This window comes from Neopsephotus bourkii, unplaced genomic scaffold (assembly GCF_033783945.1).
Source record: "Neopsephotus bourkii isolate Nb327-2 ecotype Australia unplaced genomic scaffold, CSIRO-AGI_Nbou_v1 NB_126, whole genome shotgun sequence".
Classification (NCBI taxonomy): domain Eukaryota; kingdom Metazoa; phylum Chordata; class Aves; order Psittaciformes; family Psittacidae; genus Neopsephotus; species Neopsephotus bourkii.
Window position 1 is genome coordinate 452,155 of NW_026900643.1, and position 26,349 is coordinate 478,503.

General features: G+C 40.5%; 2 protein-coding genes across 6 annotated transcripts in view; both read right to left on the reverse strand.

The window, feature by feature from the left end:
* Window positions 1-592: 592 nt before the first annotated feature.
* Window positions 593-6,567, reverse strand: ARL6IP1 (ADP ribosylation factor like GTPase 6 interacting protein 1). Of its 2 annotated transcripts, none has more exons than XM_061366831.1 (6): window positions 6,494-6,567; window positions 4,268-4,401; window positions 2,498-2,617; window positions 1,780-1,897; window positions 1,037-1,121; window positions 593-802 (listed from the first exon to the last, which is right to left on the reverse strand). In XM_061366831.1, the coding sequence occupies exons 1-6, from the start codon at window positions 6,530-6,532 to the stop codon at window positions 684-686; spliced, it is 615 nt and encodes a 204-aa protein (XP_061222815.1). In that variant the 5' UTR covers window positions 6,533-6,567; the 3' UTR covers window positions 593-683. The 2 variants fall into 2 exon arrangements, with proteins under 2 accessions (XP_061222815.1, XP_061222806.1); XM_061366822.1 differs by lacking the exon at window positions 6,494-6,567 and adding an exon at window positions 6,266-6,487.
* A 6,134-nt stretch (window positions 6,568-12,701) lies between these two features.
* SMG1 (SMG1 nonsense mediated mRNA decay associated PI3K related kinase) overlaps window positions 12,702-26,349 on the reverse strand; it is a 65,970-nt gene continuing 52,322 nt past the window's right edge. For all 4 annotated transcript variants that reach the window (XM_061366843.1, XM_061366852.1, XM_061366862.1 and 1 more), the window contains 17 exons: window positions 25,842-26,014; window positions 25,203-25,482; window positions 24,223-24,495; window positions 23,859-24,093; window positions 22,164-22,390; window positions 20,810-20,960; window positions 20,534-20,723; window positions 19,864-20,333; window positions 18,748-18,885; window positions 17,692-17,844; window positions 17,182-17,361; window positions 16,737-16,964; window positions 16,080-16,291; window positions 15,744-15,850; window positions 14,866-15,045; window positions 14,607-14,713; window positions 12,702-13,953 (listed from right to left, as the gene is read on the reverse strand). In XM_061366843.1, coding sequence (XP_061222827.1) covers window positions 13,876-13,953; window positions 14,607-14,713; window positions 14,866-15,045; window positions 15,744-15,850; window positions 16,080-16,291; window positions 16,737-16,964; window positions 17,182-17,361; window positions 17,692-17,844; window positions 18,748-18,885; window positions 19,864-20,333; window positions 20,534-20,723; window positions 20,810-20,960; window positions 22,164-22,390; window positions 23,859-24,093; window positions 24,223-24,495; window positions 25,203-25,482; window positions 25,842-26,014 — 3,382 coding nt within the window. In that variant the 3' untranslated portion in view covers window positions 12,702-13,875. The remainder of the gene's footprint in view (window positions 13,954-14,606; window positions 14,714-14,865; window positions 15,046-15,743; window positions 15,851-16,079; window positions 16,292-16,736; window positions 16,965-17,181; window positions 17,362-17,691; window positions 17,845-18,747; window positions 18,886-19,863; window positions 20,334-20,533; window positions 20,724-20,809; window positions 20,961-22,163; window positions 22,391-23,858; window positions 24,094-24,222; window positions 24,496-25,202; window positions 25,483-25,841; window positions 26,015-26,349) is intronic.

Below are 26,349 nucleotides of genomic sequence, written 5' to 3' on the forward strand. Positions count from 1 at the left end.
TCAGCTGTTAAGGTAACACACCTTAACTCATTTTCATACAGTCTCAGTGCAACAAGTTGAAGTTTACACTACAGCTAAATGACTGAACTACAGATTTCTATATTCCAGACCCCTGTTCAACAAGTTTCTCAGTATATGCAGCCAGAAAAAAAAGCAAACAGGTTCAGCGAGACAATGGGATCACCTTCTTGCACCCTCAGCTATCATCCTTCTTACTCAGCTAATGGTCCCCCATTCCACAAGGATCAGTAGTCACAACCTCCCAAGAAAAGTTAGCTTTCAGAACTTTTAAGCCTTTCATACTTCCTGTAGCCACACACTAATGATCAGTGAATTGAAAACAGCTACAGAAATGCTATCACATTACAATTCAGCTGATAGTCAAGTGGGGCGTTTATTCACAGGGCCTCCTAGTTTGGGGAAGACACTGAACAGGCTCCATACATCAACAGACAGGATCTTTCACACAAGATTAACCACAGGCTGCAGAACCCCAGTCAGCACAGCAAGAAACACAAACCCCCAGAAGTTGCTACACTGACATTTTCACTTTATCAGGGAGCCAGTAAAAAAAAAACAACAAAAGCCAGTGAGCAATACAACTTCTACTGAAATTATACAATAACTCTCAAAACTGTTCCCCAGGAAACCTTTTACAAGAGTGAAGAACAGCAGTTATGTCTTCATTCATTTTTCTTTTCCTTGTGCTTGAGAAGTTTGTTAATCTCCCTTTTTGCCATTCCAACATACTTTGTGATGATCCCATGCTGGTTGAGTCCAGGAAAAAGCAACAGGAAGCTTACTAGAGAGGGGGGAAAAAAAAGAAAAAGGGAATTACTTAAGTCCTTTAACAAGCTCCTGTCACCTGCAATTCCCGCGATTCCCTTAAGCCATTAAACAGAAAAATGTAACTCTAAAAAATAAATAAAGACCCCCCACGCAAAATCACCACTCAATCAAAAATTGCTTCTACCCACCTCACACCATTTCAGTTAGCCAGCAAAAAAGTTACTTGTTTTGCATGCTGCACACTTACCGATAAGATAGGTCAGGAAGAGATTGTGAACTTGCTGTCCAATCCAGGCAACCACAGCAAGAGAAAAAAGCATGGTCATGAAGTACTAAAAAAATGAAAAGGGAACAGTTATCACAAACCTGTTGGGAATTCTCTGCCTTTCCCTTCAATATTCAGCAACACTTCAACATACAGAACTAACGAAGCTCGACTCTTCCACATGCGATGCTATGCACAGGCTTGTTAAAACTGACATTAGAGTCTACAGTTGTATGTTCTCATCATTTTCAGATCATCAGTTTTAAGGTATGGCAGTTCTTTTCTGTCCAGACATCCCTAAAAAGTCAGACTGTGCCATCCCCATTGGCACAACCTCAGCCTCACGCAGTACCTGAAGGTGCTTTCAGGATAGTAAACTAAATAGAGTTCACGTACCTAAGCTGACACATCACCAAGATCTGGTATTTTTTTGACATTGTGTACACTGGAGTCAAGCTGTGTTTCCAAAAACTGAACTATCCAAAGCAGCAGAGTTCAGCTTTATCTTAACAGATCAAGGGCATGCACCTAACTGCACAGTACTGCAAGTTTAAAGTCATGTATATTGCCACTCCAGGTTTGAATAAGCTGTGTGACTGGCATTAAGTCATACCAGAACTGCTGGTTCGTGTCTGAATAAACTGGTATTTCAAATCATGTCCCCTGCCACACTTAAGAAAAACAAAACCTTGAGACAAGAGAGATGAACTCCTGGCACTCAATACCATTTTAGGCTTCTCTTCCTTCAGTGTGAAGAGACGTTTCCACCAGCCAACAATCCGGCGACGAGATTTCACCAAACTGCTGCAGATTTCATGAAATCTTTGCTGCTGTTCTGTAGTCCTTTTGTTAAGAAGAAAAAAAAAAAAAAAACAAAAACCACCAGAAATAAGAATTCAAAATCCTATCTGAAATTTAAAAAAATCTCCCATGGTATTTTTCCATCAGTAAAAAAGTTACCTGGTACATATCCCAGCATTTGCTTCACTCAGTTTTATACATATCTATATTGAGAATTGTAATGCAATTGCCCACATAATTTTTCTGTACACTGACACTCAAATCAACTCCCCAGGAGCAGCCCCATTCAAACCAATAGATCACTGATTTAAAACTAATACCAGTGTGATACACACCTGAAACCAGTCTGTATCACCATGGCTTTTATGTTAGCTCATTATTAGAGAAGAACATTTATCCACTAGCCATCTTAAAGCAGATATAGTAAAATTCGTACTTCTAACTCAAAATTTAGTTAAAGCACATAAGAATGAACGACATTTTACTAGTGTTCTCACTTCACACTTTATGGAGATTGCAGATTTGTTACTACCATGACTCTACAAAGTATTCATTTGATATTTGTAAGTCAGACATCCAATTTTATGAAGTTCATACTTTATTTACACTCAAGAAGCTGTTTTAATTCATTTATTTCCTCACCACTTGTTAGAGCCAAAGATTCTAGGTGCAAGAGCCGGAACAAGATAATCAGCCAAACAGAGGAACATAACGAAACAGGAGACACCTGAAAGAACTGATGGGTCCAAGTAGTAGATCATCCTGCAGAAAGAAGACAACAAATGACTTTTCAAATCTCAGACTGCTAAATACAAGACATATTTAGGCACCTCTTCAGACTGGCTCAGGACTGCAAACAGCAGACCTACCCTCTTGCCCAACATAAAAACAAAATTGGCTTCCAACACTAATAAAAAGATATTTAAGTATTTCAACACTATTACTGAGAAATACAGATGAAAAGCAGAATTTTATTATTTTTTTTAAGTGTTAGGTAAAAAAATGCTACAATACAGCAAGCACAACATGAACTTTGGTAGAAGTAAAAATTCATCACCATTGCTCTCTTAGAAGCTGACACCTAGTGAACTCAACACTGACTGGGGGATGAGTGAGTGAACATATAAAATAATCAGGTAGAATGAAACCTCTCATCTTGCTGGTTCTTAAGTAAGTCACAGAAATCAGATCCACTATGGGTTGTCATTTGCTCCGTCTCACCTGTGAGAGCTAACCAAACCTGTTCTGGACAGGCAGCCACAAATCTCCCATTAGGACAGTGTTGTGCTCTCATGTAGTAAGTGTGCATCACTCAAATACAGCAGTATGTATACTGGACAAGAACCAGCTCATCTCACAAGTGTCTCTGAATGCTCAGCTGTGCCCTATGCTACTTATTTGCACTTAACAGAGCTTTATGAACACTGGAGTAATAAACAACACAGTCCATTGTAGGGATAACCTTTCTATACGCTTTGCAGAGTGCTAAATGTGCTGAATGTTCAAGTTTATTTTTGATGAAGTACCAACTCAGAATCTGAATTAGTTCTATTTCCTCAAAGTATTACTCAATACATGATCTTTTCTGCTACAATCACAGCATTTGTGACCTGTACCCTGAAGTTCATGCAATTTTCAGTTTCATTTGGTTCCCATCCTCTTCACCTCCCTTGAAGACCATAAATTTTGATTAGCTAGAAGACTGATTATCCCCTGCCTCACCTGGTTCAGCATTTATTTTTGTAACTCCCCTCTTCTCCTTACTCCAAAGCCACAAGCAACTGGCAAACTGCACAGCTGGCATGGGCACTTATTTGTACAAGGCAGGTTGGGGTCAGCCTGACTACTACCACATAATGTAAAAGCATGTACAAGTGCCTCCAGCAAGCCAGTTCTGTATCTCCAACCTGTGGATGGGGAATCCTCCCATACTGTTGACTGAAAGGTACCTGCAGTCCTTCCTTTTCCTCCTTTCTCAAAGGAAAGGACAGAGAACGTAAACAAACCTGTGCCTGCCTTATGGAAACAAGCTCTCCATAAGATATTGCTATTGGTTTTGGGAAAAAGCCAAAGCAGGAAACAAGATTTCACTAAGAAGCAGGAATATGAACACACTGAGGAAGGACATAAAGCTGAGTGTGGTAAAAACTACAGCAACCTTTTCTGGCAAACAGCTTTCACAGAAAGCGCTCCCCTCCCTCTGAGCTGGATGGGATTCATTTTACTTCCTGGTCTCAATATTTAAGGGTTTAGGTTTTATTTTTAACAAAGTTCGGGTTCTGTTTCTGAATGTGTGGGGAGTAAAAGCCTTCCTATTCAGGTTTTAAAACTGTCTTACTAATTTACTTAGTAGGCTTGCTGCCAGCCATGAAAGTACAATGGTGTTCTAGGCTCCCTTCACAAGTTACTTACAGAAAAGAGAAGGAAACAACACTCATCAGCGCCAGAGGGTACCAGGCTCTCTCCCAGCGAAGAACTTTATCGGTCATCAAAATCACTTCTCCCCATCCTTGCAACTGCTCTTCCAAGCTTGCAGTTTCAGCAGCCTACACAGAAAGGGAAAACTCTATTATTGCTAATCAGAGTACCAAATTAATTCCCACACTCCAAGTAACTTAAAACAAAAAAAAAGTCATAAGACCCAAGTCACAAACTGCTCTGAATAACTTCATTACTAATAAGGTTGTAAGTTTTGCACTAAGTTATGACATCACCGCAGTGATCCTTTAAAATAGTCAGGACCATAACAAGTAGCAGCATATGTTATTAGACCAAATGATACCTCCTCCCAGATTTTGCCAAGGTGTTTTCCCCCCAGTCTCCCATTTACCATACTCCCTCCCCCGATTAGGAGAAAGTTTTAAAGTCTATACAAAAACCTCTGAAGTTTCCAGTGTCAACATCTGGAAAATTACAACATGAAAACTACTTTAAATGTATGCATTTTCAAAGCCAACTGTACCACATTAAACTGAAGCTTTCTAGTTGAAACCCAACACAATCTTTTTATTATGTCGAAGATGGGTAACATAACTGTGGATTCTGAGTTTTTATCCAACTGAATGCAAGTGGACTCCACAGAAAGTTTTTCCACAGGTTGCCCAAGACAAGGCAGCTTCCAAACCCCCTTCATAAATTATTCCTTCCCAGACATCTGCAAGGAGGCCCTATCTGCTCTGGCATCAGCTTACTAAGCAGTTCACCCGAGGTGCTCCACATTTAACATAGCTTAATAGTTTCCCCTCAGGGTAAAAAGGTGTATCTCAGGGATCAGAAGACTCAGGTAGCCATAAGCAGAACCCATCACTGTCCAAGACCTGCACATGTGCCGTACACATCTAGAGCAGGTTTCATTGTCACTTAAACCAGCTGAGAAGCCTGACCCCACTAGAATAACAAGGGCGGCTGAGTGCAGCTATCATGGTAAAGCAGTTTTCTTGTGTGACACTACTGGAAACTATTTGAAACTTCAGTTGAGGACAAAAGTAGAAAACTATCTGACATGCTGCTGAACACCTTCCAGTTTCTCCCGTCTGCTTCATGTTATTGACACAAACCATCACATGGGCGGGGGGGGGAGCTGCATTTCTCCAGAAAACATTTTATAACAAACTTTTTCTTATTTATTACCTCTGTGTGTCCGTTTTTAACATCACAACTAACAGAAAACTTAATGGAAAACAGGCTGGAATATAACAGCATTATTAACAGCAGCGTCTGCCTGCCTTAAAGGCCACAATTATAATTTGCTTTCCCACTGGGCCACACAGAGAAAACGAATCAGCTTTTGCCAACACCACCTTTGTTCCAGGGCCCAGCTATCAAAAAAAAGTATTTTTTCATTAATCAAACAACATAGGTCTCCGAGAATATGAACTCAAGAGACCCGAAAGAGAGACCCCTTTATGTTTTTTTGACAATACAGCTCTGCACACTGCTTCTGCTTAAATTCGAACCTCCCTTTGACCCCCTGCTCCTAGCAGGTTCCTGGTCATCTTCCAGGCTGTGCGACTCCCTGCTGCAGAGTGCAGCACCCATCAATAACGCCATCAAAAGCTGCCCCTCTCCAACCCTTCCGATGCTTTCACAGCCGTTGTCCCATGGTAGCCGTTTACCATAACAGCAATCAATATACATATCCTTGTATTTATTTAAGCATTAAAGTATTCAAGCCCACCCATGACGTATTGAAGCTAATAATCCAACTCCCACCAGTCTCCTGCACCACTGAGGCATTTGCAACACTGCCAAAGAGTACTAAAACAGAGACATGAATATTAAGCGCAAGCCTTGCACATCAGGTAGAACCAGGTATTACGATGAGCTCCGGCCCGCTCCCAGGCACACGCACAGCGCAACCTCGCCAACCCCAGCCCCCGCCAGGCCCTAGGGCACAAACCGATCCCTTACGAGAGCTTTGAGAAGCAAACCCGAGCGCCGTGAGATAGCACCCCTGCGATTCACAAGCTCGGGAGCCGAGGCGGCCATCGGCAGCTGCGGCGCAGATAGGCCCGGCTCCCCCACCTCCCCCGGCACGAGCAGGGCCGAGCAGCCGCCAACCCTTGCCCAGCCACCGGGAGACAAGGCACCTTCCCCGCCGCAGAAGGGACGAGTGTTCCCGGCGCCACCCGCCCTCACCAGCTGGTAGACGCTGCTGTTGTTGTCATCATCCGCCATCTTGCTCTGCACCCAAACAGCCCCACAAAACAGCCGCGCCCTCGTGCGCCACTTTGCGCAGCAGCCTTTTATAGCCTCCGCGGCTCTTCTCTACATCCTGATTGGCCTTCTTTAAACTCAGCACGGGCCAATCCCAGAGCTCCGACCGCGCCCTTTCGGCAGCTGGTTGGCTGGTGGGATTCAAATAGCGACAGGTGTCCAATCAGCGTGGGGTCTCCGCGCCTCCTCCTCCTCCCTCCGTCGCAATGCGACTGGAGCGAGCGTTGGGGCCTGGCTGAGGCGGGGCCGGGCGTTGCCTGTGGGGCTGTGGGGAAGCCCACCCGCCGCCTCGGCTGGGGGGAGCGAGCCAGCAGGCAGCCGTTGACAGCGGCGGTGGCAGTTATCGCCCCGCCGGTACATGAACGTGTAAAAATAAACCTGACACATATAACCCGAACGTGTGATTATTGGGGTGCAAATAAGTAAAAGGTGTGCTGTATAAAAATATGTTCCCTTTTCTTGACATACACTGTAAGTGTACGCGTCCTACAAATGAGACAGACCCTTCAGGTCGAGAATGTCTCAAGGCTAACCAACAGCCCGTTATTACTGAAGTAACAGCACCAGGGGGGCTCGCCAACAACCTTTCTTTGACGTAAGGTTTTGCTTAAAACCCTTTACCTTAAAAATACCTGTTTTCCAGCACAGGTATTCCTGTATTGCACATGACTGAGGCGTCAGCTGCAGACCAGAACCCGGGCACAAGGCTTCCAGATTCGCGCACAGGAAAAGGGTGAGATGACTGTAGAGGAAGGTTCTCCATCCCCAGCCACTGCCTGACCTACCCCTGATAATTAACCTCTGTCCCTAGCTCGCTTGCTTATTTCAGGAGCAGCAGCACAGGGATAGACACAGGAGGAAAGCACCAGGGTATAAATGTTTTCTGACTCAGCTTTCTAAATGTTTCAGGCACACGTGTCAATGAGCTTGATCACAGCCCCCAGGATGCCATGCATGAGATTCCCAGCTGAGGACAAAGAAAACGCCTTATCATTTCTGGCACCAAATGTGCAATACTTTTCCAACCCAGCTCCCCAGCTTGATGGAGAGGTAAAAAAGGACTAGGATGACACTGTAAAAGCAAAAGCATGTGTGTACTGAGGAGTCTGATCATTTACAAGGTGCTTTTCACACTCGTTCAAGATCTCATAAGCAATATAGCTTACTGAACGGCTTCCAAATTCATTTATGTGCTCTTCAGAGTAGTTTTGTGTACCATGTTGTACTTAAAAATGGTGGAGGCCACCCTCTAAATCTGGAAGTTTACCACAGCAAAGCTGAAAAAAGCTAATTTCATAAGAAAGCGATGCCAGCAATAATTCCAATTAGACTTAAGGAAGCACGGACATAGAAGTGTGATGCACTGCTGTTTCTAGGGGTATCCGCAATGTCCTGCAGAAGCCACTTCTCTGGCTATTCAATGCAATCAGCCAGCTCCTGGCTTCATCCATCTGTGTGACTCTGACCACAAACCCAGCACTTACCCATGAAAACAGCAGGTATTTCCATCACCCCCAGCCATGGTCAGATTCATGATCTTCCAGCCAGTCTTTCAAATGCCAGCTCCCTAACCAGCCTACCATTACAGCTTCTGCTACCCTAGAGGGTTCACAGAGGTGCGGTTCCCTCATAGTAAGTGTTCCTCCATCACTTGGAGGGGCAGAGGGAAGAACGGGCACTACAGGATGCCCTCTCCTCCCAGAAATATCACTGGAGACGGGTGCTTGCATTGCAGAGAACAGGACAGCATGGGGCTCCTTCCTTGCTAAGCAGTCAGGCCATTTGCAGTACAATGTGAAGGGAATAAATGCGCTGTGTGCACACATATGCATGCATATGTTTATAAATTTGGTTGTTAAAATCAGAGCCCTAATGCAGAGGGCAGAGAATAGTAATCACAATAACTCAAGAGTGTGGAAAAACCTATTCATCACCTCCCATACATTACCTGAGCTGTGAAATCCAATTATTTTCTGTATGTTTTAATGTATGACACAGGTCATGCTAATGTGATGCATTCTTCCTTTGCTGAGATTTTCACTTAGCAGATGCACAGAAACATAAATGCCCAAGCTAACTTCAAAGCATCTCTAAAAGGAGCAGTTTAATTGCTGTGTGCAGTTAGAGACACAGATTTCACATTAAACCTCCACCCATTCATCACACCTAATACAACAAATGCATGGCAAACTTTCTTATGCCATTCACAAAACATTAGTCTGATGAATGGCAAAATTGTTCTAATCAGTTATGCATTTAAGTACATACAACAGTAGTTTTATGCAATATCTGTATTTTCAATTCTTTAAAACGTTGAGTCTACTCAGAAATAATTATTTTCCACTAAATAAAAATATATGCACGTAACTAGGAACTGTGTTAAGAAACAAAAAGATGGGTGGCAGGTGTCATCTTGAAACTTTTTTGCTAGTCCAATTCTTTAATGTATAAATGTATCATGTAAAATGTATAATGTCTGTTAATTTTAGGAAAAAGCTTGCAAAAAAAAAGAGGAAAAAATCCCCAAAACTTTGTAAGTATTTGAGTGAGCTAAAACAGAATCACCAGATGTACCAGGCACAGGACACTGATGAATAATTGAAGCAGAGAAACCTTCATGAATACAGCATTTACAAAGATGCAGCTTTAACATCTCCAATCCCCTCCAGTATTTCTGAAGGGATGTTTTTATGTGGTGCTTCCCATTCAGACATCCCGCAGCTGGCAACAGGATAAATGTTACTGGTCAGTTTATTGGAGAGTGGAGAGTGCTGTGTGGTGTCACCCACAGGGTCTGTGCAATGAAACACCACCCTGCCTGTGCATGGTAACCTTGCACGGCCTTTTACAGTCATCTCATTCTTCCTTGAAGAACTAGCTTCCTCTGACTCTTGACTGATTTATATAGGAGAATCAAGTCTCTTACAGCTATTAGTAACATATTATCTATTTTTTCAACCTAAATAGACTAATTCTGAAGGCAGAACTAACTTTTGCAAAGCAAATCCAGATCATGGAGCCGCTGCAAAGTACCAATATCATTTCTCTTAACTTGTACACGTTCCAATTTAGTTACATTAACTCGATACTGCATTATTCCAGCAAAATAACATAAGGACTCCCACTTAGCACATCCCAGCAACGCGTTTGGTAGAGCACTGCTCACACCTAGGCATTACAGAAGGGGACCGGGAAGAGAAGGTAAAGTAGTAAATGGATTTTCAAAGGTTAACAGTAAGTCAACCAGTAGCTTGTATAATTGGGAGTGGAAAACAGCTTAAAACTGATGAGCCTACTTGGAATGTGACTTTGAGAAATGACTTTATAGCATGGTCCCTGGGTTGGCATTTACTGCAGGCAGACATCAGGCGCAAACTGGGCATCAAGTGAATGGTTTGAATTCAGCCAGTTTGTACGTATTTAACAATGATCTGATTCTAGATTTATGTTGTTTTAGATAATTCTGTATTACTGCAGAAAAAATGCAAATGGCTCATTTGCATGAGTAAAAAAAGAGTAACCTTATCTTTAGAAGAAACAGTCTTTTAAAGAATGTCATAACTAATGCAATCTGATTTAATATGCAAGATGCACACACAGAATCTGCATCTTGGATTTAACCAAGACTGTGCCAATTGACCACACTGTCAAAATCTATGAAGAAAAAACTTGTCAGCACACAAAAGCTAATGGTCCCACTACTGCCTCAGCAGGTAAGGTCTTGCTTCAACATTAGCTATGCAAATTTAGAAATCTGTAGAATCATGCTCCAATTCAGAATCACAGAATAGTTAGGGTTGGAAAAGACCTTAAGATCATCTCGTTCCAATCCCCCTGCCATGGGCAGGGACAGCTCACACTAAACCATGTCACCCAAGGCTCTGTCCAACCTGGCCTTGAACACCCCCAGGGATGGAGCATTCACAACCTCCCTGGCCAACCTATTCCAGTGCCTCACCACCCTAACAGGAAAGAACTTCCTCCTTTATCCAATCTAAACTTCCCCTCTTTAAGTTTTAACCCATTACCCCTTGTCCTGTCACTACAGTCCCTAAGAACAGTCCCTCCCCAGCATCCCTATAGGCCCCCTTCAGATACTGGAAGGCTGCTATGAGGTCTCCATGCAGCCTTCTCTTCTCCAGGCTGAACAGCCCCAACTTTCTCAGCCTGTCTTCATACAGGAGGTGCTCCAGTCCCCTGATCATCCTCGTGGCCCTCCTCTGGACTTGTTCCAACAGTTCCATGTCCTTTTTATGTTGAGGACACCAGAACTGCACACAATACTCCAGGCGAGGTCTCACGAGAGCAGAGTAGAGGGGCAGGATCACCTCCTTCGACCTGCTGGTCACGCTCCTTTTGATGCAGCCCAGGATACGGTTGGCTTTCTGGGCTGCAAGTGCACACTGAAGCTGGCTCATGTTCATTTTCTCATCGACCAGCACCCCCAAGTCCTTCTCCGCAGGGCTGCTCTGAATCTCTTCTCTGCCCAGCGTGTAGCTGTGTCTGGGATTGCTCCCACCCAGGTGTAGGACCTTGTACTTGTCATGGTTAAACCTCATGAGGTTGGCATCAGCCCACCTCACAAGCGTGTCAAGGTCCCTCCGGATGGCATTCCTTCACTCCAGCATATCAACCGAACCACACAGCTTGGTGTCATCGGCAAACTTGCTGCGGGCGCACTCCATTTGGGCTTTACTTTGTATCTGTTTGTGGGAACACTTCATTCTCCCCCATAATTTTCACAACCACAGTAGTTTTGCATACAAGGAAATTATGGATACATGTTCTTTTTTTTAAAACTTTATTAAATTACGCAGTAAGAACCCATCTCCACACAAGTGTTTCATTTCTGGATAGCAGAGGTATAATACATGAGCCACAGGTGAGTGCATTACCCCTCCCTTCCCCCCAGCTTCCAAGACATAAAACAGCATGTAGAATACACTCTTGTCTATGGTGCTCCAGATTGCTTGTGAGGTTATTTTTAACTGGAGAAAAGTAAAAAGAACTGACAGTGTCAAGTGTCCTGTCCCGCATACGAATGTTCTTCAATGCAACATGCAAACACCTTCTTTCTCGCAGCACGTGGATGGCAGAGGGTTCAGGAAGCAATGGCAGTGGAATGCATTTGCATGGGTATCGTTAGATATGAAGCCTGTGACTTCCATAGAGTTAATCAGGCAATCAGAATGCAAAAAAGGCCATGTGTCTGCTGGAAATCCTCACACTTCAAGGTGCATGTCCACAAAAAATTGGCAACAGAGGAGAAAGTGAATTCTAAGACCTACTGAGGAGGCAGAGCAGTCAGCATAGTGCAAATACTGAAAATAATACAAGTTTGGCTATTATTTCTGCCTGGTGTTACTTTATGTCATCCCGAAATTACTAGCCAAGCTTTCTACTCAGATGAACTGCTGCAAATCCATTCAGTTAAATGAATTTTATGTCAGTAGCAGGCTTGGCTCAAATCCTTTAATACTTGTATTTTGATTGAAAAAATGCTGTATTTAAAGTGTGTTTTATTCTGAAAAGTGACTGAAGTGGCATAAAGAATCTTCCCATGTCTGTCATTTTTCAGCAACTGTGCATAGTGAACTCCCCACGTTTACAGAAGAGAAACATTTTATGCGTAGCTACGCAAAGTTACCTGGGTTGAGAACACCAGTGTGCGCTTCCGCTTTAGCTATCGGCACCTGCAAGATTCTGCAGCTGTTACTGAGTTGTGGTAGGCTGATTTGCTCTAAGAAAAGGAAGCTGCCTTCTCCTACATGTCCCACTTGAAAACAACTGGCAGACAAGCAGGACATTGATCTAAGTAAGGAGATGCCATTTTTAGAGAGACTTTTCTGACCATAATCACACTTTTGAGTGCAGAACTGATTGAAACACCCAACCAAGCAGAAAACTGGTGGAAGATTCACTGTGGATGCATTATTGAACAACCATCTACAGAAGTAATATGGCAAAGGAAATTTACTTTGCAGATATCTTTACAGATCTAGTTGAACAAAAATTGGAGAGTCCTTCATTTCTTGGATTATACATATACCCCTGGGAACTGAAGCGTTGTAATTTACAAGTGTGAACTAAAAGTATTAGGAAAGCGAAGCAAAAAGGATATCACTCTACCTCCACCAGAACATCACTTTATTGTTTATCTGTCATCAACAATGTAAAACTCTACTAGATACTCTATCCTGGTTTTTAAAAAGGTAAAGATTACATTGGATTAGCTACGTTGTACGAAAGAAACTACAGCAATCACAGTAGAATGAGATTGGAGGGACAATTTGAATTACAAAAAAAGTGTACACTGCAAGCAGAGGGAAGTGCACATTAAATCAAATGCCTGTAGGATTCATTACTTTTAAATGCACAGCGACAATTTGGAGAAACTGTACATAATAGAATCACAGATGACTTCAAAATAACCAAAATTACACTTTGCATTTGACCATCCAACTCCTAAGGAATCACTGATGTTCCGTATTTTCAGTGCTTTTGGAAAATTTGTTTACCAAATGAAATTTAAGTTGGTAAATTTGACTAAACTGTGAAGTAGAAGGATTGAAATGAAAAGTATATTGGAAGTACGCCTAACCTACAAGAATAAGCCAAGAGGGGTATATGCAAGAGGAGGCTGGGAGGGAGGAAAGAAAGGAAAGAGGAAAGGGAGAAGAGAACAAAGGCTTTTTCTTCTATCTCAGAAGTTCTTCCAATGTGGCATATATCTGATGTACAGCTCTTCGCTTTCAGTCCATTTCTGAAGTGTACATTTTGTAGCCTTTTCCCATACGAACTGGTCAACTCAACCAGCACTGTTGCCACGCAACAAGAGTAACAAGAATCTGAATGCATCAAATCTTCCCTTGCTGTGATTTCTTCATGGCCCCATTTTTTCTGTTTTCCTTTGACCAGGGTTCGGTGTTTCCTGAAGTGTTCACAGGGTCAGGTGGAATTGAGTTCCAAATCACTCTGCGGTTTGTAGCATCCCGATTTCTTTCTGCAGCTAACCCCCAGACACGTTTGCAGTTCTTCCATAGCAGAAAGACAAACCGTGTTGCTCAAGCGGTGAGCTTTCACCCTTGACTGTGGGGGTTGCAGACCATTGTGTTTAGCGTATCCCTGAGTGCAGCTATCCTGCAGGATTCACTTCCCAGTGCACCGAGATTTCCTAGGTTTCCTCAGATTAAGCCCCAGTATGCATCACCACCGACTGTGGTGCGGCTATGGATGCCTGAGGCCGAGTTGATTCTGGTGGATGTCTGACCTTGCTGAACCAGACTGATCTGCTTTCTCCCTACTCATACCCAGGCAGTCCAACCTTCATACAGCTGAGCCAAGTTATCTAGATTAGTTGCTTCCTTAATCACAAAGTCAACCTATTAAAAAGGTCAAACAAGTAATTAAAAATAAGCCAGATTTTTTAAAGTGTTTCAGCAATCTTAAAATTTGAGTCACCTGCAGATACAGAATTTCAGTGAGAAGAGATCTATAGTAACTGTAAATCTAACATAACTGTGTAAACCACGTAAAAAATAGGAATTTATACTGCAGGGGCAGACCACGATCATACATCTCATTCACAGCCCCTATCTTGAAGATAGTCACAATGTTCTCACATTCACATAGCCATCTGGGTCCCCTGACTCAGCCTTCCAGAGTCACAGGTGCGACTGTGTTATGCCAGAAAAAACAGACAAGTTCTGTCTTTTAGACAGTGGTACAGATCTCATGTTCTGCCTGGGTATCAACAGCTGCATAACATTTGTTAGCTTACTGATATACAGAAGGCAATTTTATTCAATTCTTAAGTTTATCAAATGCTTTTGTTTTCTGTATTGTAGATTTATATAAAGAAAAGAAAGCAACAGCGTACCTTGATTTGCATTGGAATATAAATCACATATCTTGGAAGGGATGCCCCATTCACAGTAGGATTTTAAACTGCATACTTCAGCATCCACACACATGTGCTTTCTATCAAATATTTAAAGTGAGGACTAGGATTGGAACTTCACTATTTTGAACTCACCTGTTCAGCAACAGACATTCTCCTGTTGGGATCCACATCTCGGCCCTCTAACTTGGCTTTGACCCTCTTCCACACGCTAACTGCATATGAATTCCTTTCCTGCACAGCTAAAGGTAAAAAATAAAATCTATTCAATTTTACATTCCTGCACAGAAGCCCACTGAGGTGTTTGGGGATTTTCTTGCTGTTGTCAGTGATGGGTTTTTTGGTTAAAGCTTTGAATTTTATTTGTTTGGGGGTTTTTTAGCCCTATATTTACCTTTGCCTGTTTTAGGGTCCCTGGCTGTCTTTTTGGGACTACAGGCAGCACTTCTGCCAGTTCCTGGGACTGTGCTCGGAGGAGTATCTGCTGACGTGGCAAGATTTTTCTGAATTAGCTTTCTTGCATTCTGCGACATCACCTCTGGCTGAGTTTTCTGCCCTGTGTTGCTACGTACAGCTGTAAAGGAGTTATTCAAGAATATATTATAGATGCAAGAACAAGCACAAATAAAAGTGTAGCAAATGCAGCTATCGGTACTAGTGTACAAATGCATTTTAAATTGTATTTTAAACTCTGTACCAGTTCCCCTCTCTTCAATCTTTCTGTTTTCTGATTTCCTTCACTTAATCAACAAGATGTTTTGGTTTGTTCCACTGCAAAACATTTAATTCTATTATTTTGTATGGCACTTAGAAAATGCAATTCTTGTTCCTGACAGAAATCAGGGACCTGTGCTTAGCCCAAATATTGACAGTAGAATAATCCTTAAATAGAAGGAAACCCATGCTCATGAGAAAATTTGTGGTTTTAACTGTGAAGTCATGAACATTTTGCTTGAATGACCTTGTAGGATTTCTGGACTGATTTCAAGGTCACCATACATTTTAGTACTGGTTTCAACACAAATCACCATTCAGTTAATATACGTGACAATGTGTTCCATGTGTTCTGGGCTTTACGGAGTGAATCCAGATCTCAAAAGGCTATTCAAAGGCTAGGATAATCACTCATTCACTATTGCATGGTCAATAGCTTTAATTTTATAGGCTTTCATAATCTTATCGAGATTGTCTGTATTTCAAGATTTAAAAGTTACGACCTCCTCTCTGTATACATTCCTGGTATTTGAATGTTTGTACTTTTTCAAGTATTACCTGCAGCAAAGGTTGGCTGATATGTAGCAGCTGATGTTGGGCTTGAGCATTCATTTGATGTATCCGTGACTAAGGGTGATGCAAACCCCACCAGATTATTGTAGACACTAGGAAACAATAGAGTTGATAAATATTCATGCAACTACTTGCCTTACTGAAAACTCAAAAAGACAGTCAAGTCAAACCCTGCAAAAAGACTCCTGCATTCTAAGACTCGAAATGAATTCTAAGACAGACAAGGTACCAAGTAGGTATCCTGTGCTGGCTGTGTTTCTGCCATGTACAGGTAGACAGACAAGCAGCATGCCTTTTCCCAGGAGAAGGTGACTTTCTTACCTTTGGCTCTGTGTTTTTAGTTCTTTCAAGGTGGGAGTTATTTCCTGCAGCATTTCAACATGTTCCTGACTGCGGACTTGACCCATAACCTGAACTAATGTAAACAAAACTGTCTGAATATTATCTTGCCACGATTTATATTCGCCCAAGAACTGCCTAACACTATTCTCATAGGGAACATCTTCACCATCTGCCAAAGCTGCTTCTTCATCCTGTAACAAAGACATGAAAGAAGGGTAACTGTTCATTATATTTTGGCTAAGAGAATAAAGCTGAGCATTTCTTAACCTTTGCGGCTCCTCTTATTTGACTACAAAGAACCATAATTTTCAGTAGTTACACTTCAAGGAATTTGTAAAACATTTGTAAAAGATCAAATGTTTTGCTGATTAAAACCCAAGAGGATTTGTAAACACAAAAGAAGATGTTTCAGCTCCTGAATGAGAGGAAAGGTTTAAGTCAGCCAAAGCCTGATCGTCCTAGCTCTAGAAATAAAGCTTTATAAATTCTTAGAGGTGAAATGAATTTTATGTCTTGAACTCCATAAGCATAAACACATTTCACTGTTTCTAGACTTTAAAAAGTACACCATTAAAGTGTTACTTTTCCTTGAACTATAGAGGTTTGAGGAATAACTTAACGAAGTTTTAGGCATACCTTTGCCATAGCTTTCAGTAGATGTTTGACATCTCCAAGTTGTCTGTTATGACCTGTGAGCACAGTTTTAATACTATCCACCAGATTCTGAATTGTTTCACAAACTGTTTCTATTTGCTGTTCTCTTTCTGTTTGTACTGTCCTCTGTGTAGATATTTCCTGGGTCAACTGCTTGTGAGCTGAGTGAAGCCATTCAGAGCTGCCAATAGGATGTTCAAGACCAGTGCCCTAAAAATAGCAGAAACACCTTTGTATCTGTATCCAAAGATAAAATTCAATTACTGTCTGAATGCTACTGCCAAGTGTTTAGCAGCTGATGGAATAAACTCTGTAATGCACAACCCATTAGGAAGGATATATAACATTTAGAATGAAAGTCAAAATTGGGAACTCGTGATTATAATGATTCTATAGTGTTATATATTTTGCTTTGACCTTTACTTACCACTCTCTGAAGTAGTCGAAGTTCCAGTTCAGAGACTGAACTGTTGAACTGCGATGCAAAAGAACACATCTGTTGACAACGTTTGAGAAGTTCAAATAATGCAGCATCAAGATTTAAGGCTTCTGCTGTTCTAGTACGTAAACTTTCAAAATGAATGATATTACTGCAGAGGAAAGTGACCTGAAAAATCAAAGCAAGTGAGAAAAATTATTCCATTTAAACTGTCTATTACACAAATTGCATTTGTTCCATGCCTTTAGAAGGGACAATTTTAAATACAACAGTAAAGCTACTCTGTTGCAGTATCATTTCAGGGTCATCCAACCCTGCAGCAATCCCCCCCAGAGGTTATACATAACAGTTTTCAAGTGAAATTCCCAGAAGTATTTGGTTATTTATGTCTGCTCTTTAGATGCTGAGGAGGAAGAATGTCTTCTACACAAACCTCAAGCAGGAAATGCAGAGTAAACACACTTACAAAGTCAACAGTACCATACTGCTGTACAGTACCTGGCTTGCTCTTTGACTTTCTTTCAGTACAAGGTTTCTTCTTTCAGCAATAGTGGCATCAAAATCTTGCAAGACTGGTGCCAGTGCAGGATTAGCACCTCCTGCCCATTTTAAACGCTGCTCAATACTTGCTTCAAGTGCTGCTAGTTTCTCCTATGTTGGTGACCAAAACACATACACAGATATAGATAATCCATACAGATATATAGTCTTAAGCCTAACTGCCTAACTTTAAAAAAATTATGCATGTATCACATGCAGGCATGCTCTTACACCCATATATAGAAGAGAATGTGGCACTCATGACTGACAAATGTTATCTTATACTCTTTAAAGGTTTATTTTCAGCACACATCACAACTGGATTTGATTGTTATGGAAATAAAGTCACCCGTCTAGGTTACAACACATCAGAACACTCTGTCCCCACCAAACCAAAAGCAGGTTGAAAGTAATCACATTTCTAGACTAAAAATTATATAAAATCATAGAAGTCCTGAATTATTTTATAAATAATTTTCAAAAAACTATTACAAACAGTAACTTCACAATTAAAAAGGAAACAAAAATTCAAGAAGCTAAGCATTATTTAAACAATTACACATGCTATATTACTGGTACTCAAAAGCCTAAAAAGCTGAGCCAAGCCACAGCACACAGAAACCTTAACACACAAAATAACTGATTGCCTGGATCTACAAAGGGAGCTGCTAACACTTGGTAAGATAATAATGATGATCTAGGTCAGACAAACTTAAAGAACAGGAGCATGATCAGCCTTCAGAAGAGAAAGTACTTTCACATACTCATATTTTCACTTTTGAAACAAACTGCGTGATATTTCAGAAAGAATATTTTGTCTGAGACAGCAAAAAAATCAAGCAATGTACCAGTATACATCAGACAGGCTTAAAAAGAGATCAGTGAAAATACCACTAAATCTGTGCTTTGACAGCAAGAGAGAGAACATAACCCACAGGTGGGAGATAATTTTGCCATTTGCGTTACGTCGCATTCCAATGCGCTGCTGAACAAACCTCCCAAAGGTAACAGTACCTGGACTGTTGCAATTGAAGCTTCAATCTGACTGAGCGTGTGAAGTTTCTTTTTCATGCTGGCTAAAATTGCGGAACGAGGTGGAGGAGTAACAGAAATAGCTTGTGGGCGACTGATGAGGAGATCTTCGTGCTGCCACTTTAAGGAAAAAACGGGAACACCTGATCAGCCATACTTCTCAGCACAAAATATTTCGCTTCACAAATAGTAATTGTAGTACTCTGGCATACTTGATAAGTAAGGGCATTTTAAAAGGGCTAAATGTGAGACAATACCAGCATGCTTAGAAGTCCTAAATTGTTAGTGTTGAATTACATAAGCAGCAGGGTATTTATACTATTAATCAGTCACTAACTTACTAGGAGTGTTTTACACACATTTCCCTGATCTAAAGAAAAAACCCATCAATAGTCAGAAACAATTCCTTTGTGATGAACTAAAACAAACACAATTTTGCTTACCAATCTGTTAACTGGTTCATTAACTGACATGGAGAAAGCCTTTCCCTTAACCTCCAAATCACTACAAAATGAAGATCAATGATACTATAACACAACTAGATACCAGCATAGAGCTCAAGTTGCACAACAGCATTTATGTAAAGCCCCAGAGGAACATTTTTAGAATTGACACAACTACTATTTATATTTTGTCACGAGGCGAACAGTGGAGCAAGATGAGTTACTGCATTAAAACTTAAAAGGAAAGGTGCAAGATGACGCTCAGCAATGCATAACCTCTGTTTTAAGCAATCTCCTCAGTCATAGTCTCTTTGAAAAAGAGGAAGAATGGAAGAACATTGCTAGCAAGAAAGCAAGTAAACGACTTCTTTTCTAGTAAATTACTTAATACCTGCAATTTTTTCCTTGACTCCAAACGTACACCCTTCCACACTTGAATCTTATACAGCAGCTAGTCTTTAAAAGAAGCTAAGCTATAACACCTCTTTTCCTTATACATTGACAGAGTAATTTAAAACCGAAATACTTCAAGTCCATTAAAATATTCTACAGCTCATCAAACAAAATAAAGAAGCTCTTGTACTCACAGTAATTAAAGCTCACTTTCCACAGACACAATTTGGAGAGAAATGTGTTTTGTGCATTGTGGCCTTACCTGGAACATGGCAATATGCAACTGTACTCTCTGAAGACTGGTCTTGCAAGATGAGATACTGGTTTCAAGTCTGCGCACTAGATCATGCTTCTTCCACGCTGTATCATATGAACTAGCTAATACTGTTGCCCTGTTCATGACCAGCTGCGAGAACTTGCCAATTTGGATATTGTGCTCCACAGCTTTCTTGCACAGGTCATCCACAGAAACTTTGCTTTCTGCTCCAAAGTCTTTAGCTTCTACCTGAGCAATGATATCAACACCCAAAGCGCTGATGAAGCTGCACAGAGTAAGTCCCAAAGCTTGATTTGGAAGTCCAATTAAAAGCTGTCTCACAAAGTCAGCTGTAAAAGCCTTGATTGGTTTGGCCATTTGGTCTTCACTAAAACAAGAGTTTCTGTAAAGGGCTTTCACATTGACAATCTGAACAGGTCCATTTACTGCATTCTGCTCTTCAAGTGAACTGATACCTTTTAAAGCAAATACATGATATTTTTGTTATAAACATAGCAAGATTAGAGGAGCTAATTTTAAATTTCTGCATGCTTGCCATGTATGAAAGGTAAGTGACAGCAGAAGTGACCATTTTACATTCTTCTCAAAGGCACTATTCCATCACTCTATGAGAAGCAGACAAAGCAATACTGAATATGTGGTAACATTTCTTTACCTGACAATGTTTTAGAGAAGGTACCACAGAGTCTGAAAAATTCTTTAATTGTCTGCAGTCTCTTCAGAAAGAAAATTTCCTCTAGAACTTGCCGATTATTGTCATCATCAAAGAAGTTAACTTGGGTGCTGCGGGCTTCCCTGATGATGTCAATCTTACGCCAAGCAACAGGTATTTCCATCTTGTTTAGCTGAGAAATGTAAAGGGAATATAGTTTGTTTTTGCAAAGCTTTCATCTTCCTGACTCAAAGTACTTTGTAAAGAACAAATCCATACCTTTTCAATCAATAAACCAAATGCAGTTTCCACTTGAGCAAACATTCCATCAAAGGCTACCAGAAGCATCTGCCCAGCTGACATTTTGGGGGTTTCATCCACTGAACCATTCCTTGGCTGAATCAGTTCACCATACTGAGCATGAAGTACTCTTTTAAAAGAGAAAATTATATGGTTTTGGTTAGCCTACAAGAAATAAGTAGGATTTTCTTAAACGGATTTGAATCCAATAGCCAGAGCAGATTGGAACGAAGATGCATCTGAACAAGGTGAAATCTCTGCATGCTCTTCTTACACCTCTACTTACCACATAAATCTTAATGCTGGCCTCATAAGAACAGCTAAAGATACCATATAAGACAGGATTATATTAAAGGACCAGCTACAAAGCTAACTTAAAATGCAGGTAGATGATACAAACTATACTTCCTATGAGCATGTTAAAGTTATGACAATAAGTGACGTAAATATCTTCCCGTCATTAAAATCAAGTACTGGTTTTAAAACATAATACATGTAAATGCCTGAATGCACCATGGGGTAAAAAGGTGGAGGATGAGGTCTCAGTTACAGTTGAGACTGTTTAACAGCTTACTGCTCCTCAAAGTTGGTCTTATCCTCTCCCTCCCTTATATCACTTTTGACCCTTCACTAACAGGCTGAGCAGGCTTGCCCATGGGTAAACCAGGAAGAAAATTAACCTAAGAGAAAAAAGTAAATAGTTTTCAACTGGTATAGCAGCCTTCCTTGCAGCACTGATGGAGCCACCATAACTGGCACAAGGGAAGCTTCAAGATCACTTCTATGTAGCAGGAAGCTTTTGAATTGGCTCAGCTGTCTGCCAAGAGCTTCTATACAAAGGTACTGTTCCACATTACAAGATGCACAAGTCTCTTTGTTTGGCTGGGATTTTGTTTATTTGTTTTGTTGTGTTTTTTTTAATGAAGTCACCAATTCATCATGCAAAAGCTGCTCATCAAACCTCTTGATGGAGAAGTTCCATAGTTACAAACTCTCCTTTCCCAGGTTCCTCCCACAAACTAATGGACCAGTTTCTATTTTTAGCATCCCTTAACCTCAAACATAAAACCACAACTGTGTGTTTTGAACAAAGTTGATTACCAAAAGTCAACTTCAGGCAAATGTAAATGTAACTTGCTATAGTTCTGTATGTCTATGCATGCCTGAGAATAAGTGCACAAACACATAGAGAGACAATGTGCACTTTAGACACTGCACTCCGCTTAAGGGTTTTCTTGGACAAGAAAAGCCTGTACATCAAATAAATAATATTCAGCCAAACTAATGTTGTGCAGTCCTCATTCTCTCACACCTGAACTAAAAAGTGATTTACCTTGCAACATCAATGTAATGAGTATGTGTTTCTTCCTCTAGTCCCATGGCAGCATTTCGTAAGTAGGCTTGGAGAGATTCAACCAAAGTTTGCAAAGGGACTCCATCAGTTGTTTGCTCAATGAGATTATCTAATTCATGGAGCATACTCTCTAAAGTATACTCCCCTTTCATTAAGCACCTAAGTGCTTCAGGAAAAATGATCTGTCGGAAGTTCGAGTTCAGCTCCTGTTGGAAAGCAGGCATGAAAACATTAGAAATTTTCCCATCTCAAGAAGTATCATATACAGCATCTTTCTCATTTTAGTAGTAGATATTCTCTGAAAGATAACATGATGGTGGTCAACCAAGGGTCAAAATCGACTTTTTGTTTTTAAGTTGAAAGAAATCAGGAATCCATTACACTCTGTACAAACCCAAAGGTTTGACAATTGCATAATATAGCAACAACTACCTTAACTGCATCATCAGCAGTACCATACAGCAATTCTCAGCAGAGCATTAGTGGTACAGACATCACACTTCACAAATCAATTTAATCAAATTAGGTAGCTTCTCTTTCCATTACATAACTTTAAAAGAGTAGGTTAAATTATTTACAGAATTTGTGATTTGTTAAAACTGATTGCACTAGGCAAGGAAAATAATCAAAAATCTTGCCAGACAGTGATTATTTGAGTCCTAGTCATGCCACAGAAATCAATGCAGGTAAGATCAGTACCTTAAATGGCATAAAGCAATTTCCTGCAAGCAGAATGCACCAGAGGGCTAAAGGCAGCTATAGAAAGAACCAACCAGTATGTTCTGTCTCCAAAATGAGACAAGACACAAAGGAAAAAAAAGATCAGTTATCTTGGCTGCTCAGTGAGCTACACATCTTCCCTAAGAGCTCACAGAGAGGAAAACAATGTGGGTGAAAGATCTCAGCTGCAATGCAGTGAAATTGCAGGATGTTTCCGAAGTGTTAATACTTTGAGGAGTGAAAAAACAACATGACAAAAATCTCAATGTGCTTACACAGGTTGGTAGGAAAATATTTGTCAAACACAACAGTGGAACCAAGAGCCTCAATAAGCTATTTCCACCCGCCACAGTTTATAAACCATTTGAGTCTTCAGCAGGTATTTCACTCAATCTGCCACTAATGTCTTTTTGTTTGTTTAGTTGGTTAAGGTGGAAACATTTCTAAACCACAAAATTATAAACCCAGTTTTTTCCTTCCCAATCTTGGAGACAGGGGCCTGTAAAACAGACTTTCAGAATTTGTTTTGAACCACTTCTTTTAGGTGAAAATAAGTAAGACTTAATAGGAGCAGAAAACGGACAGAGCATAGACTAAACAGCTTGGAAACTGTTCTGGACTGCCAGCAATAGAATAAAAGATTGAAAGCAAAACAAAACTGATGTGTCTATAAATCAGATACTAACAATTATTATGGTCACTTGACAGCAGTTTTTACAATTTGTCAGATATAGATCAAAATGGTTTCTTTCAACCAACGTAAATGGCAGTAGCAAAGCCTATTCAGCTCAGCCAAACACAGCAATGAAGACGACTAAGGTCCAACAAAATAAAAATCTCAGCAGCACCATAAGCAAACATTTGGCCATTTAAGGAAGAAGATGTTAAGAATGGCTTAGCTGAAGCCTTAGAAGTTCAGGGATTAGGAAAGGAAAAGTAACACAAAAGCATCACCTGAAGTGAGATGTATACTCCATTTGCTAAGTGAACAGCTTCTGATGCTTCAAGTGGATTAGGAATATCTAAATCCTGGGGTACAAGATGACACTGCTTCAGCAACTGCACAAGGCAGGTAACATTCCCACTCATGCTGCAAAGCTCCTCCAAGAACCAGGCTCCATCTCTTGAAGTCAAATCAACCAGCTGCTCTCCAGCACTAGACGCTGCACCTTCCATCATCAGATTTCGCCTAGATGAATTACGACACTTAGACAATCTGCCTGCTATTGCATTCCCCACATAACCATCACCTGACTATTCCTTCTATGTGGTCTCAAACATGAGCACATATCAAAAAATTTCACAAGAGACAACTCACCTTGTAAGCGTACAAAGAGCAGAGATGATAACACTTGCTAAGCTCAGGGAGCCCTCCTCCCCATTTTCATGAAGGAAAACTTTTATGCAACGTTCAATTTCTTTCAGCTGCTCTTCACAAACAGGTACAGTAACTGCCTCCTGTTTCAAACGCTCCACCTGCCTGATAAGTCTGTTATTTATATCTGCTGCATAACGCTGTAGAGTCATTTCCGTAGCAGTTATGAACTGGCACATACTTGGAGGTGGCTGAGGAGCATATTGCATCTCATACCTGTAAAGCAAAAATACAATGACAAAGTTCTCCCTTCTCAAGTGCTAGCAAATTGCTTTCTGCTCTCTATTCTGGAAAATACTCTGCCTTTGAACAGTTGCCACATTACCTACTCCATATCAACTCTAAATAGCACAGAAGCTGACGGCCACCCTAATGACACTTTCATGAAGTCCTAGAATGCACCGTATTTCACACCTATTTGCAAGTACAGAAGGCAATCAGTGGTCCTTGGGCAAAGAATGAATAGAATAGGAAGAAAACGGGTTTTGGTGTAAATGCTCAAATATAATCTAGATCTTGTAAGCCAAGCAGTAATAATGCCAATGCTTTTGACTTTAGAAAAAAAATAATTGCTTGAAATTCTGCTTTAACAAATTAAAAAAATCTTTACTGAAGTGATTTTTAAATACTATAACTTTCTAAAACCCCTAAATATCACTACCCTAAAGCCACAAGAGTAGTTCTTCATGGCAATGTTACTTGGCTTTCTTTTTGCAGTACACAGATTAAACTCCGCAATGGTATTTTTAAAGCAGTTTTTCATCTTTTATTTTTTTTCCAAACTTCTGGAATTACATCTTAATCTTGTCTTGCTTTCTAATTAGATCAGTCCTCACAGAAGTATTTGTTTTAATTGGAAAACTAAAATCCCAAAGTAACTTGAAAATTAAGTTCTTCAAACAATCCATTATTTATCGACTTACTTCCTGAAGATATCCTGACAACGCTCTATTGTCATGTTACAAATGAGTTCTTCCATCCAAGTTTTCCACTGCTCTATTCGGTGTTTCTGAAACACAGCTTTTGGATACTGAAGAGCTACTGTTGCATAGTTGTGCAGTTGCTCAAGACAACCACGTAACACAGATCTTCTCTGCTGGAGAAGAGCACCAACTTCACCTTCCAGCTGTTCACACTGGCTGATGAGATGTGCCTGGCCTGCATTTTGCAGAAATGCTGTTGCTGGTACATAGCTCGGAGGACCTTTTAAGAAAGATGGTTAAAAATTAAGATGCATCTCTGAAACACACGTTTTATAACATACAAACACTGAGCACTGACACATTTTGAAAAGTATTCTTTTACTTGTGATAAAGAAAACAATGAGAATTCACACTGAGAACTCTGAGCACAAGGTAAGAGAATAATCTCATGCCCAGCAAGGGTAAGATAGACAAGGTCCTTCAGACAGCTTTGCACAGAAGCCTTGAAAGTTATAAATCACCCTTTGAAGGCTACCCTAGGTCCTTGCCTTTAAATTGGAGGATACTCATAGTGTCTCCTGATACTAAACTCTAGATATTTTCAAACCATTAAGAAAACCCACAAACACTGTTTTATACCTAGATCCATTTGTGTGCTAATTTCTTGAAGAAGACTTGCAAGTTGCGTTGCTTCTAAATTGCTGAAAGCAGTTTGGTAATGTGTTATCCACTGCTCAAACTCATTCAGCTTCACCTGGATTGCTTCCTGGACAGCTCTTTGTTGAGACTGCAACTGTGTGTGCTCAGAATACCTGAATTATTAAAGCCACAGAATTAAGTAAGTACCAGAAGGAAAAAAATACTTAACTATATTGAATAGAAAACAATATTGAACAACTACTTTGTTGATCAGAAAATAAACGCCTTTTCCCCAATTACATAAAACTTCAACAGTGTTAATAATTAATTTTCCTACAAAATAATGCATGTGCATAGTCATGCAATTCTGAAATCTTTGATCAATTGAAATAAACTCAAAAATAAAGAACTAGAAGCCTAGATGAAAACATTTTTGTCTTGGGGATCAAGTGTAGAATATAGACTAGCACAGGTTATACTGATGGAGTATGATACACAGGACATAAAT